Genomic DNA, 14,738 nt, shown 5'->3' on the forward strand with positions numbered 1-14,738 from the left:
TTACACCAGCGTTATGAAAATATACTTGTCTAAGTAATATCGTTTTATCAGCAGATAATATTTCGTAGTTTGATAAAGGCTTGATTACTCTGACTGAGCGAATTTACCTATGAATACCTACTTATACCTTATCATATTCAAAAACTAACGACGACCACATTAGCGGCGTAAGGGGGGGCGGTGGGGCCGGGCGGTCCGCCCCGGGTGCCAAGCATCAGGGGGTGACAATAGTCGCGCAGATTAGTTACTCACTGACGCATCTGCATGTCGGAAAATGCTATGGCACATACCCACTGCTGGCCGCGGCGATGGGGATGGACAGTAGTTATGGGACTCTCCCCGACAGAAGGGTGGGGCCGACTACCGATTCGAAAATGACAGTTTGTAGTACGATCTTCACCGGTCCACGGAGTGGGAAGCCTGCCCAAATTAAGTCTTCCAGGCCTAAAAGTTCATTAATCCCCATTACTTTAAAAATTAAATCCTAATATAACGGGGATTAATGAACTTTTTAGTTCATTACTAGCTTTCCGCCCGCGGCTTCGCCCGCGTGGAATTTTGTCTGTCACAGAAAAACTTTATCGCGCGCGTCCCTGTTTCAAAAACCGGGATAAAAACTATCCTATGTTCTTTCCCGGGACTCAAACTATCTCTATGCCAAATTTCATCAAAATCGGTTGCGAGGTTTAAGCGGGAAAGCGTAACAGACAGACAGACAGACAGACAGACAGACAGAGTTACTTTCGCATTTATAATATTAGTTGGGATTCCCCATTATAAGCTCCAATTTGGCGTTAACGGGGAATAGTGAACAAAAAGTTCACCGTTGACGGGATTATCAACGGGGAATAGTGGAATAAGTAAGCCTAAATTGGTAAATTGAAATGATGAATTTTGATTTCTGTGACGGGTCTGGGTGTTATTGTTACTATGTATAATATGTATGTATTTAAAAAGCATATAAGTAGTATATAATATGCCTCAAGCTAGCACCCATAACACAAGCATATAAGTTGCTTACTTTGGGGATAGCTGGCACTGTGTGAAATTGTCCAAAGATTTAAAATAATAAATTAATGTAAGTGATGAAGAAGAAGCAATATGAGTAACCTTCCAAGACTCTTCTCTTCTACTAGAATAGAAAGTCTACATTTATTAGGGAAGGTCTTATCAAAATGTAAATAGTATTTTTTCAGATTGTCTTACATGAACAATAAATGTATTAAGTAATAATAACAAAATTAAATCACAAAATGGCTTTATTTCCAACACTGCCTAATATTTACACAACTATACTATAACACATATTAACAAGAAATTGCCTATTGCCATCTATAGTGTGCATAGGCTCTGTTAGCTTCACACTGCCTATGCAAATCTTGTTTCCTCTTGACTACTTTCCCTGTGTTATTTGCTGCATCAAGAAGTTCCCAAGCAAATTGTTCTGGAAAATGGATGGTTCTTTCTTTGTCATTTGTGGCTTCCAACAACCACTTTATAGCCAGGAAGAGGGATCTTTTTTCTGTTATAGGTCCTGGTACCTAGAAAAAAAATAATTGAACTTTACTGTGTCAGGAATTTTGTTATTAAAATTCAAATTCAAATTTTTTATTGCATATTAAGTGTTACAAAAGGTCATTACATTTAATATTGTATGGTACCTAGTTTGTGCCTTGGTAAGATATTTTTAAAGGACATTGTCAGAAACCGCCTAAAAACCGCCCAAAAACATTAACCCATCATAATTATTTTCTATTTTTTTTAATACATTAAGCACCCTTTCATTCTAATGGACACTTAAGCATTGAAAAATTAAATAAATAAGTCTTTTAACGTTTATTCTATAATACTATTACAACTTCCGGACGTTTTGGTGCGTGGCATGGTCTAAAACCTATCAAGTTCCATAATTTTTGCCGATAAAATCTGTACGAGGCATTACCGTACTTTATTGCTGGGAGTCCATGTATAGTGATGTTCCTGCGGCCATCATAGACAATAAAATATCGATTTTGAAAATAAAATAAATCGATTAAACTGCTTTGAAGACTAGATTTGCGTTAAAAGCTAAAAAGATATTGACACTATTACAAGAAGCTATCTAAAGTGTCCAACTGGTCGAAGGTCGTAAATAAAATAAAAATAGTTAGGACCATAAACTGATATTCATGGTATCATAACTGTAAAAGTGTCAGAATCCGATGTTGAATCCAATGCCAGTTGAAGTGAGAGAAACATATATCAACCTAGTATAGTTGCCAGTCTCTCATAATCTATGCCAATGAGGGTTTTTGCGATTGAAAAATCCGCCAGATGGCAATACGTAGACGTGAGGTCCAAATGCTGCATGATTGGTTATTTTTGACATGACATTGATAGAATATCCACCAATCATGCAGCATTTGGACCTCGCGTCTACGTATTGCCATCTCGCGGATTTTTCAATCGCGAAAACCCTCATTCATAGCACATGTATAATAATAGACCAAATGAACTTTTATAGATTGTGAAAGAGAAGATAAAGATTTTATTATTTTATTAAAATCTTGCCACGAGGTAGTTTTTCAGTAGAAACCAGGATTGGATAATCGCTACAGGCAAGTATCAGAACATTTTATAAATATTTTTAATCGATTATATCCTTGTGAATCGTCATTTTACTTTTTCAATTAAAACTTTTTCAATCCCTAGTCTTGTCAAACTGTCATAATGTCAACAAATTATAAATGTCACGTCAGTTGACTCAATTTCAGTCTTCTGTGCGTTTATTGTATTTTTATTTCAATGAAATAGTGTTAAAGGGTTAGTACTAAAAGTGAAAGCCTTTTTTCAGAAAGAAAACCAATGTGGTGCCCTTACTATTCATACTGTTTGAAAGTTACAAGTCAGTGATACAGAGTTGCCGACATTATAACTCCGTAGTGATACCATACCAAAGAAGAAGTTTTCCTAAACACTTGTGTTATTTTTATATGTGATCAAATAAAAAGGATTAATTCTACTGCTCAAATGGAATAACTTATCCCAAGAGACCGAATATAAAAAAAAAACCTCTCCATAGAAATTATCACCATCACGAGGATGTGAATTTTTTTGAGAATTTGATATTGGTCCTGTAAGAAAAGTAGTTGTATTTCAGTAGTAGAATCATCAACCCTTCTTGTTTCATCAGCAAGAGCAAGATTACTATAAAAACGCCCTGTAGGTAGGTATTGTTAAGCTGAAGAGTTTGTTTAGTGTCAAAGACTGTCACACAGTGTACCTTAAATTGGCATATTATGATAATGAACATAAAAACTTAAATAAATATTTATATTAATATTTTTTCTATTTATTTATTTTCCCAAAGCTTCACAGTGACAGCTGAAACAGTAATACTGTTGTAAAACTAAACTTGGAACAAACTGTTACAAATATTTTACTAATTAAAATAAAACCGCATGTTGCTTTACTTTCTCGTATAGGTAATAAATGTAATTAATGGCTAGATTATTAATGTTACTTTGTTACCCTCAATAGTGAGGAGATCTTATAAAATGGTAACCCTGATTTTCATTGTCATTCAAGTGCTCTTTCTACGCAAGCTTCTGTGATTTGGCCAAGGGCCACACACATTGCGATAACATTATGCGACATTGATTTGACAGCAGCGGAGTGAAGTCTTGCGACTATGCAAAATGATACCCTGTAATCGTAGCGCATATAGACATAGACGGGGCGGGGCACATAGCTCGTAGAGCTGATGGCCGCTGGGGCAGGAAAGTTCTTGAGTGGCGACCACGAGCCGAAAGACGTAGCGTGGGCAGGCCTCCCACTAGGTGGACCGACGATCTGGTGAAGGTCGCGGGAGGTGCCTGTATGCGAGCGGTGCAGGATCGGTCTTCGTGGAAATCCTTGGGGGAGGCCTTTGTCCAGCAGTGGACGTCTTTTCGGCTGAAACGAACGAACGAACGATACGTATTACCACTATTTACCAGACATTACTATTTATTGCATACTCGCCGGATTACACGTAGGAGCACGCGCGTTACAGCTTCGGCCTTGCATTATTATAAGATCTTGTTCCGCCCTTTTACGAACTTCCTCCGTGAGGATATCCCCGCCGAATTCTATGATGAACCTATCAAAAGTCATATTCTGCAATGTCAACCCACCACAAGGTGGACCGACGACCTGATAAAGGTGCGGGAAGGCGCTGGATGCAGGCCGCTACCAACCGTGCGATGTGGAAGTCATTGGGGGAGGCCTATGTTCAGTAGTGGAAGTCCTGTGGCTGAAATGATGATGATGATGATGAAATGAATGAAAATGACAAATCTTCGAACGTGTATAATACCGTGCCAAAGTAATCATATAATTTTGGCACCTTAATAACTATTGCCGTTTTTGTTGTAAAGATCATGCAGCGCTACTTGCGGATATTATTGGAAAGAAAACTATGTGGGCTCTAGATCTGAAGCCGCTTTAACGAACACGAAGTGCTCATACAATGCGGCGTATTTTCTTCCAGTCTTTAGTCAGGACTTTAGTCGAATTAAAACCCCGGTTGAACGTAATATAGCCGCACTAGAATACGATGCTTTTTTGCATAATCGCAAGACTTCGTTCCGGTGTCGACCGAATGTTATCATGATGTATGTGGCCCAGGGGTTACCGTAGCCGCTAAGGTTTGAAACTTCTTGCTTAAAATATTGTAGTCTTTGGCATAGACTACGACGGTAGTCATGGAGATATGAGTTTGTTATCTCGTGTCAGATGTAAATGGTGAAAAGAAAACTCATGATTCGTGTTATTTTTATGCAATATGTAGGTATTTTATAAAAGTGGAACCCCGAGTGATCTCCAAAACCCATTCTATTATTATATACGATTCGGCTTCGATATCTATAATACAATAGGAGTTTATTTCATGTGTCAGATGACAAGGGTGGAAACAACCTACGATTCATGTTGTTTATTTACGTGCAATATGTGGGCATATTATAAAGTGGAATGCCGAGTTGTATTTCTAAAACTTGTTCTATTATTTTATACTATTTGGCTGCGACTCGGCGTGACGACAATACAAAACATTTTTCGCGAATCGGTGTTCATACATTCACACTGATTCACACATGATTCACACAATACATTAGACGCCATGTTGTCATAAACGACATATTATAAAATCGCTGTGATTTAATATTCTTAATCATTAATTTTATGGTAAGTGTCCATTAGGAATCATTGTTCTTACACACAGAATCGTATTATTTCGCTTTCGGGTAGTAATATGTCAAAATTGTTGGTTTTTAGGCGAACAATGTATGGAGAACGAACATTGTCCTTTGTAGATTATTCAGAAATATAAATTCAATATTTTAAATATGGTGCAAAAGGTATTATTACTAACCTGGTAAGTTATACCACCTCTCTTTATGGGAGATAATTGTAATAAAGGTTTTGAATTTTCAATAGCTTTATGTAAAACTCTTTTAGGATCCAACTCAATTTTATTTTTTTCTTCAGCTGTTGAAGCCAAATGATACCGCTCAATTTGTGTTCTTTTTATATTTTCAAAAGCTTTCTCAACAAGGCTGCGAGCCAATTGTTTTTTGCCCATTTCCATTACATGATTTATCACCTTGCTGAAAATAAAAATAAATTTACATAGTTAAAAAAACTGTTTTACTCAACATTTTAAATTAAGTTCTTGATATAGCATGATATATCATTTAGAGGATAATTATTATTATTAATTATTATTATTATGAATTTAACTCATTAAATCCAACAAGCTGACATGCCACAGGTCACAATGGAAGAGTAGGTAATCTGATTAAAATGTCAAACATTCAAGAAACAAATAAGTACGACTTGTAGAAATTCGATAATAAAACAGGATGTATCTGAAACTAACTTCACAAGTGGATCATGGTAGGCTGAACTAGTTTCATATACAGCTGGCGGCTTTACAGGAACAGCGGCCAACTTGGATAGGTCAGTACTCTCTATCAGTTTTGCTTGGTCTTCTTTTCTAAACACCGGATTTTGGAAGAAGTCTGGGAAGCTGGTGGGTCTTGAATAGAACCTGTGGTGTGATACAGCCACTCTGGAAACGTATAAAAACACTAGCGTAAAATATCAGTCCAATAATAATAACTACTTAACACAATTTTTAGGTTATCTTATTATACCTGGATAAATCTTGACTTATTTTGAAGCTATATTTTAGTATAACACGTAAGTTGTTCATTTTGCTCAATTACTTCGTATATTTACAAAAGAATTCCAAATAAATTATGAAATGTACAAAAATTCGTACATCGGCAGTTTTGACGTTGTTGACATAAGATTCTTCTTCTTCTTTTTTGTTCTTGGCAATACTCGTCGAGGCCGACTTGATTTGTGCCATTTTCATGTGAGTGTGGGACGAGTTAAGAAGAGGGACCAAGTGGGATGGGACTTGGGCTTGGGCTTGGGATATTAGGTGCGGTTGAGGTCGTATAAAATACATAAATTTAATATATAAAATAAAAGTTTAAAGTTTTATAGAGTGGTGCTTAATGAATTTAACAAGGGAATGTACATATTTTTTATTAGTAATACTTAAAATAGATGAAAGATTGCAAGGAAGGGGGGCTTTGTTTTTAATTAATATACTATGTAGGGGCAGAGAATTATATAGAGTACAGTTAAATAGAATATGTTCTATACTACCTTCCTCCAGGCCACAATCACAAATTGAGGAATCTAAAATGTGAAGTTTCGCCAAATGCGCTGGAATAGAGCAATGACCAAACCGTAAACGGGATAGAGTGGAAGTGATATCCTTGCTTAAACGGAATTTTGAGAACCAAGGCTTCAGAGAGACACTTGGTTGAAATTGGTGAAAAAATTTACCTTTGTGTTGGGAAGAACTTTCCCAATCCTGACTCCAGTCTTGTAGCATAATATAGCGCGGAATCGAAGCCAGATCCTGACAGTAAACACTCTTATTATTATAGCCTTGTCTTGAAGCAAGCTTTGCCAGTTTATCAACTGATTCATTACCTTTAATACCCGAATGACCAGGAATCCAGGCCAACTTCACACTTAACATCTGGTCACGGCATTCTCTTAATTTACATTTCACCACTAATGATAAAGGGTTATACAAATTTTTATTGAAAGGGTTTTTTTTCTATCAACCAAACTACAGCTGACTTGAGCTTTGGAGAATTTGGAATCGAGGCACAAGATAAGGTCATAGCGTACTTATTTTTTTCTTAATTTTATTAATTTTCTCTCTTTCTCTGTTACTGTTTCGCTTAGCCTCCACCTTTCGAATTTTAATGAGCGACCTATAAATTCACAATCATTCAGCAAAATTCGTTTTTAAAGAGCTAAAGGTTTCAAGAGAGATCAGCCCGGTCAGCCCCCCTGTAGGCCTAAGATGCACCCCGTGATAGGCGATTATCACGCCATTTTATCGATTTTGCCCATAAAAATTGACGTCGATAAAAGTCATCACGGCGCGCATCTTAGGCCGACTGGACAGTCTGGACAAAATGCAAAATGTAACAGTTTTTATGTAGAAAGGTGGTCGGGAAGCCTTTTTGTATGGAGTTTCAAAGTGCCATTTGTCTAGACCCACAGATTACGATTAGAAATGACGCAATGTGCATACATCTTTATAATGTGCCTAAATTACAAAACTCGGGGCTGTGATTTAACTGTCAGTAGCGCGGAAAAAAAAAATAAAAAACAAAATGTGATCAAGCAAATGTCAAAATCACTCGCGAAACAATTTAATTTCTGAGAATGCTATTGTTTATTTTGTTATTCAGTACCCATTTTATCTAAATTAAAGTTATCGATGCATTTAACAATATGTCGACAATCATAAAATTTGATCTCAAAGAATTAAGAAAACTAGCAAGTGACAAAAACTCTTGTGTTGTAGAAAAGAAAGTAACGCAGAACCTAGCATTACAACCATGGTGTCTTGGAAATCTGAAGGAATCTGTTAAGAATTTATTAGATTACAAAATTGGAAAATTTGATAAAGAGTGAGTAACTGACTATCTTTGGTATTGCGAAATGTACCACGCTGCTCAATATCTTTTAAAACCCTCTTCACATAATAACACTTTTCAATTTTTCAGATTCAATGGGATCCTGTTGAGCTATAAAAACCTACGGATATTACAAAATGTCGGATCTATTCGAAATGATAACGCTGACATACATTTTCAAGTACAAGCAGACTATTTCATATTTCGACCTCATGTTGGTGCAACATTAAAAGGTGTAGTTAACAAGAAGAGTCCTACTCATCTAGGAATTCTTGTCCACAGGTACTGTTTTATTTAATTTCTACCTCAATATTATATGTAATAGTAATGAGTAACGTGATTTATTTCTAAAGTATTTCTGTTGAATTAATTTAATTTGTTTTATTTTTTAGAGTATTTAATGTTGTTATCCCTCGTCCAACTGAAGAGCCAGGAAATAAATGGATTGGATCAAGTGTTGAAGAAGGACAACAAGTTGTTTTTCGGATAGTGGTTTTAGATTTGTATGGAGCATTGCCTTACATCAGAGGAGAATTGGATGAAAGGTAAAAAAATATTTGTGTAGTCATTGAATATGATGTCAGTATTTATAAGTTTATGTTCAATTGATTATTACCTTTAAGGTACAAGATTTGTCTGTAATATTAGTGTATCTAGAATTCTAGATACTTGACTTCTAGCAAGTATTAGGAAGTGATAAAAATAATATCTCATTATCGTTTGTTGAATTTCAGATGGCTGAAACTTGGTCCTGATGGTGATGATGAAGAAGATGAACCAACTTCTAGTCAACCAATGAATGTGTCTTACATCAACTTTGATAAAACCAAGCCGCATGTACCAAAACAAATTGGGGATGGATTACCTAACACCACTTCCAAGTCTAATAAAACGCACTCTAAATTGAATATGTCCAAGAATCAGACCAAAAGCAATTCCATGAATCCAGATAATCAACCACAAGAAAGTAAACAGAGTCCTGCCAGAACCAAAAAAGTTGAAAGTGAGATTAGTGTTGTTACAGAAAAAACGAAAAGCAAAAGACAAAGCAAAGCATTAGAACCAGATTCAAAGCAATCAGCAGACATCAATACAAGACCATCAAAGAAACATAGAAGAGAAAGTTAGAATACAATTATTTATTTGGAAAATTCACTATTTTACATTTACAAACTACTATAGTAAAGTTTACAATGTACTTTGATTTAATAAAATAATAAACTTTTATTTTCTGTTATTGACTTACTAAAACTATACATGATCAAGAAGAATCAAATATCTAACGCGTGCTCGGTACTTGCATACTAATTTGGGAAAGGAACAAAGCCGCAAAAATTAAGCTATACTCAACATCAAATAAATCGCACCTTCCGCGACGGGAACTTTAAAGATTTTCTTCTGACACAATCATGGTGGGGTCCGTGGCCGAGTCCCCCAGTGTTCGACGCACCCGTGGTCGACGCCCCCGGTCAGTTAAATTCGATTTGAAGCAATTTTTAATCAAATGTACAGTCAGGCACAAAAATGTTTATAAACAAATATTTATTAATGAAATGAAAATAATTCCTACAAAAGCTTTTTGGTTCTTACCATGAAGCTAAAGATAAAAATGGAGGGCAAAGTTGGAACAAAAACTTGAGTCAAATACCTACTTATATCTATCTCGCTCTCTGCGGCCCTACCTCTCTTTTTAGTGTGAACTGTAGTATTGCTATCTTCTGATTTAAATCTCCTTGTAAATTCTTCGAAATAGCCAATTCACTAACCAAATAAATATTTAATATTTGAAACTAAGATTACCTAGTTAAATAAAAAATCACAAAATTGTCGGCCATTTAGGCTTAATGTGTTGGCGAATCAGGGAATTACAATCCCAATGAGGATCATTTCGATTTTTAGCTGTGAATGCAGATTTATAGGGCTAAGAAATCCTTAATACACAGTCCAAAAATTTTTGTTCTACGACAAAAATTGACGAAGTTATGGCCAAATTACTAAAAAAGTTCACTGACCGCCCGGCGCGGGGACGATGACGTCATTATATCCGATCCGAACGCTGTCGGCGTACTGCGTGGATAGAAAATATTTTTTTCTAGCCAAACTATCAGTTTTAGAGAAAAACTTGTAATGACATTTATTCATTAGAATAAAGTAAGCTATCGATAGGTAATTTTTAAAAATAGAAATTGTGAAAAATTGCGCAAAAAATCCATACGCTCATACGATTCAATGGAACGCAGAGACGCGATTGGGGTCTCCGCGGTGGTATAATTATTTGGCGATTTATTCAAATAAAGTGTTCATAAGTGTTGTCTTCTTCCAAGTAAAATATAAAAATGTATAAGTATTAATTTATTTACTTCTAACAATAAGGTATAGCTGAGGCAGATACACTCTGCCTAGGCTACAAGACATTGCTATGAAGATCATTTCGATGTACACGCAATACCTACAATGAGTTAAACCTACGTATACTATTCGCCGTGCCCATGGGCGGGCCAGCTGCTGCAGGAAAGGACAGCTGCTCCCTCCTGGAAATCTATTTAATCTTAGCCTAGAAGCTGGGTATGACTCCCCCGCCCCCCCCCCCCCCCCTCTCCCCAGGTCATAAGCTGGCATGACTTCCCCCTCGGCCAGAAGTTGGGTATGATTTACCCCCCCCCCCCCCCCCAGGCCCGAAACTAAGTATGACTTGACCCCTCCCCCTCCCCCAAGGCCAGAAGCTGGGTAAGGCTTGCCCCTCCCCCAGGCCATAAGCATAAGCTGGATATGACTCCCCTTCGGCCAGAAGCTGGGTATGACACCCCCCCCCCCCATGCCAGAAATGCCGTATGACATGACCCCCCCCCCCCCCCCAGGCCAGAAGCTGGGTAAGGCTAGCCCCTCCCCCCAGCACATAAGCATAAGTTGGGTATGACTCCCCCTCGGCCAGAAGCTGGGTATTACATACCCCCCCCCCCCCCAGGCCAGAAACTGGGTATGACTTGCCCCCCCTCCTCCCAGGCCAGAAGCTGCGTAAGGCTAGCCCCTCCCCCCCGCCCATAGAAACTGGTTATGACTTGACCCCCCCTCTCCCCCAGGCCAGAAGCTGGGTAAGGCTAGCCCCTTCCCCCAGTCCATAAGCATAAGCTAGGTATGACTCCCCCTCGGCCAGAAGCTGGGTATGACTTACCCCCCCCCCCCCTGCAGGCCAGAAACTGGGTATGACTTGCCTCTCCCCCCCTCCCACCAAGGCCAGAAGCTGGGTAAGGCTTGCCCCTCCCCCCAGGCTATAAGCTGGGTATGACTTATCCCCCCCCCCCCCCCCCAGGCCAGAAACTGGGTATTATTAGCATCATTTATGTATTATTATGTTCAATACAAACAATCATTAAGTTACACTCACCCCAACCGCGTCTCCGCATTGCATCGAATCCTATGAAAATGTGGTTTTTGGACATAGCGATACTTATTTTTCACAATTTTTATTTTTAAAAATTACTGGTCGATAGGTTACTTTATTTTGATGAATAAATGTTATTAAAATTTTTTTCTAAAACTGATAGTTTAGCTGGAAAAAAATATTTTCCATCCCAATAGTACGCCGGCTGCGCTCGATTCGGATATAATGACGTCACGCGGCCCTGCGTACGTTGACTTTTAGCGGCAAAAACGGCCTATGTTTATTACTTAATATCTTCGTAAGTAATGGTCCGATTTGGATAATTCAAAAGATATATCTTTCTTCAGTCTTAAAGATTAACGTAGATACTAGTTTTATTGAATTTTCTACAACAGTACTGATCCTCATTCCTGGGTAATCGGTACCATGTGGCAACATCGGCCCAATCCGGCCCATCATGGCGGTTGTTTACTATTTTGTTTATTAAGCAGTTAATTTCGTTTGAGATTGTTTACAGGAAATAATCATTGTTTTATCACAAGAATTGGTGCAAAATTTTGTAGTGCGTGGTTGCGGTAGTACGTGGTGTCCTGGAAGTGACATAAGATTCCACGCGTAAGTGTTTATTTCGTGATTTCCGACATTGGATCATTGTAAACATTTTTCACATTTTTTACAGTAATTTCTTCCTAAAACGTTTTACCACTAATTACACTTATCATTTTTAATGATACCTATGTCAAGAAATAAAGATTTTACATTGGTTTCATCTTAGATTAATAAAACCTAGATGGATAGTCTTCATACAAACGCTTCGTCAAGAGTGAGGCAAAAATCTTATGTCATTAGTGTCAATTTTGTTGGGGAGTGTAGACAGTGAAGGCGATTTTCCCGAAAGTAGGGAAATTTTTAATACGTTTTTAATTATTTTATAATTAACAAAAACAAAACGCATCATGTACTTACTTATTTATTGAATTCAAAGAACCTACTTAATTACAATAACATAAATCGACTTAAAAGTCTCGATTTCATAAAAAAGGAAGTGTATTTGTAGGGCGAACAATTGGGAAATAAATTTTCTTGTTACTGGTATCATTCCCGTATTTAATTTTTAAAAGCCAAATTCAAGCAAAATACGCGTCGAATTGTAGTACTTACTTATGAAATGTAACACTGGTCACTTTCTTTCCTTTTTCTGATGTATTTAGACACCCTTTCACAGCCCAAACCGTCTTATTTAATTAAAATTCGTCGGACGTGTTTACCAATTTTTCACTTTGACAGTTCATGTGACGTTTACGGGTAAGCCATTCTGGCTTACTAAAAGCTGCCTCACCTTTCGTGCACTGACTATCTATCTAGGTTTTATTAATCTAAGGGTTTCATTGAATTTGAGCAATTTTATATTTTTTGTTTATTTAGAAAGAGCGAGTCTGCCCACAGAGAGCGAGATAGTGATACTTAGTTTGTGCTTCAAGTAGGTATTCGGAGTGTGGCCTCCATTTTTATCTGTAGCTTCATGGTTCTTACTACTGCTGGTTTTGGGTTAAAATTTTGCTCCCAGATTGTATAATTAGCGTCAAACATGCATAGTTCAGTATAATAATTAGCTTGTGAAACTTTTTTCGTTGACTGTACTTAGTGCAAAAGCCGAAAAAAATATGATTTAAATTTATTTAAATCGGGGGCGTTCACCACGGTGCCGCGGTGCGTCGAACACTAGGGGAATCGGCCACGGACCCTCATGGTGCCCCAACAATATTGTTGTTATTTTAAAAGCCCAAATAAATAAACTTAAAGAAAAACACACTTAATTTCTTAATAAACCATTGACATTGTAATATACCATATACAGGGTGTTAGGTAAATGGGTATATGAGTCGTCACTAGCCCATGTTAACATGGTCATATAAATGGTATGGTGAAGTCAGAAATTTGATATCATCATTTTATTTTTTTTAATTTTCATACAAAATAAATTTTATAAAATCCGATTTGTATGAAAATTAAAAAAATTAAAATGATGATATCAAATTTCTGACTTCACCATACCATTTATATGACCATGTTAACATGAGCTAGTGACGGCTCATATACCCATTTACCTAACATGATCTCACGTGTCCTCTAAAACAGATGGATAGCGAGCGTAACTAAGTATTTTTTGAAGAAGTGACTCTGGCTGGATCCTCCTAGACACATTTTTGGGGTAAAAACCTTTCCTTTAATGAAATGAAGTTTAGAACTAGGCATTTAAATGGTGCCAATATTAGTAGGAAGCATACGTTTGAAAATGCTTGTCGCGGGAGGCACATCTGTGGCGGGAGGTGAGTTTATTTATTTGATGTTCATAGTTATATTTCGGCCATGTTCCTTTCCCAAATTGTGTAGTACCAAGCTCGTTTATTCTATAGGTATGTATGGTCAATAACATAATACGTCAATGGGCCAACCATGAAGCTATAGATAACACCGGTCAACAAAAAAAAAAATTTTTTTTGCGCATGGATTTTACTTATTATATTCTGATTATATAAGCAAATGTATATAAAAAGTGCGATTACAAATCGAAAATATTTGCTTTTTAAAAAGTTATAGCGATTTGAATTTTCCATCTTCATAGTAGAATGTCTTTATAGATGCACGTCACATTCTCATTGGGATATATTTATAAATAATTATGGGGGCTTATTCGCAAGAACAAGGGGCACGCTTTCATCAAAATATAGTGGGATTTGAGAAACGACGTTACCAAGGCCAGTATACTGAAAGCATGATAGGGTTAGATTTTTATGAAAAAAATCTTCTATGGAACATGACAGGAAATTAGAACTTTTCATTTTTAATAAATATTTGGACTCTATTTTAATTTTTCTCTTGTGAGAATGAATCTTAAATGGATGTTTGTTATGTTTTAATATAATTAGAAAGAATGAATGAAAGAAAGAAAAAAAATATTTGGCAACAAATTAAATCATCTCTATGTTCATGTTTCATACATTCATTGATATGAATTTTTCTATTTTTTACACAAAAAAGCAAATTCAGAACAATTTTTTGTTGTTATTCTTGTTTCTAGGTTATAAAGCAATAAAAATAAGCTATGCATAACCCGTGCGCAAAAATACTGTAGACAGTTGTAATAATTAACTTTTAAAAAAAATAAAACCGACTTCAAATGCGTGAACACAAAAAAAAACTATAGTAGCAGAATCGTGGGACTTCACGGTATTTAAATAAAAATTAAAGTGGTTGCGTTTAGAAACGCCACAAATATTTGAGCCTTTGGAAACAAGTTCGTTACTTGTATGCAGTGG

At 36.7% G+C, this 14,738-nt stretch overlaps 2 protein-coding genes across 2 annotated transcripts; one reads left to right on the forward strand and one right to left on the reverse strand.

Moving 5' to 3' along the window:
- Window positions 1–1,241: 1,241 nt before the first annotated feature.
- On the reverse strand, window positions 1,242–6,347 carry LOC135074540 (small ribosomal subunit protein uS7m). The gene is made up of 4 exons (XM_063968863.1): window positions 6,177–6,347; window positions 5,900–6,091; window positions 5,393–5,627; window positions 1,242–1,541 (listed from the first exon to the last, which is right to left on the reverse strand). The coding sequence occupies exons 1-4, from the start codon at window positions 6,233–6,235 to the stop codon at window positions 1,323–1,325; spliced, it is 705 nt and encodes a 234-aa protein (XP_063824933.1). The 5' UTR covers window positions 6,236–6,347; the 3' UTR covers window positions 1,242–1,322.
- Window positions 6,348–7,716: 1,369 nt separating this feature from the next.
- On the forward strand, window positions 7,717–9,263 carry LOC135074973 (DNA-directed RNA polymerase I subunit RPA43). The gene is made up of 4 exons (XM_063969339.1): window positions 7,717–8,030; window positions 8,127–8,318; window positions 8,429–8,581; window positions 8,771–9,263. Exons 1-4 carry the CDS (start codon window positions 7,852–7,854, stop codon window positions 9,162–9,164), a joined length of 918 nt encoding a protein of 305 aa, XP_063825409.1. The 5' UTR covers window positions 7,717–7,851; the 3' UTR covers window positions 9,165–9,263.
- Window positions 9,264–14,738: the final 5,475 nt, after the last annotated feature.

The sequence above is a fragment of the Ostrinia nubilalis genome, chromosome 9 (assembly GCF_963855985.1).
Source record: "Ostrinia nubilalis chromosome 9, ilOstNubi1.1, whole genome shotgun sequence".
In the NCBI taxonomy this organism is placed as follows: Eukaryota; Metazoa; Arthropoda; class Insecta; order Lepidoptera; family Crambidae; genus Ostrinia; species Ostrinia nubilalis.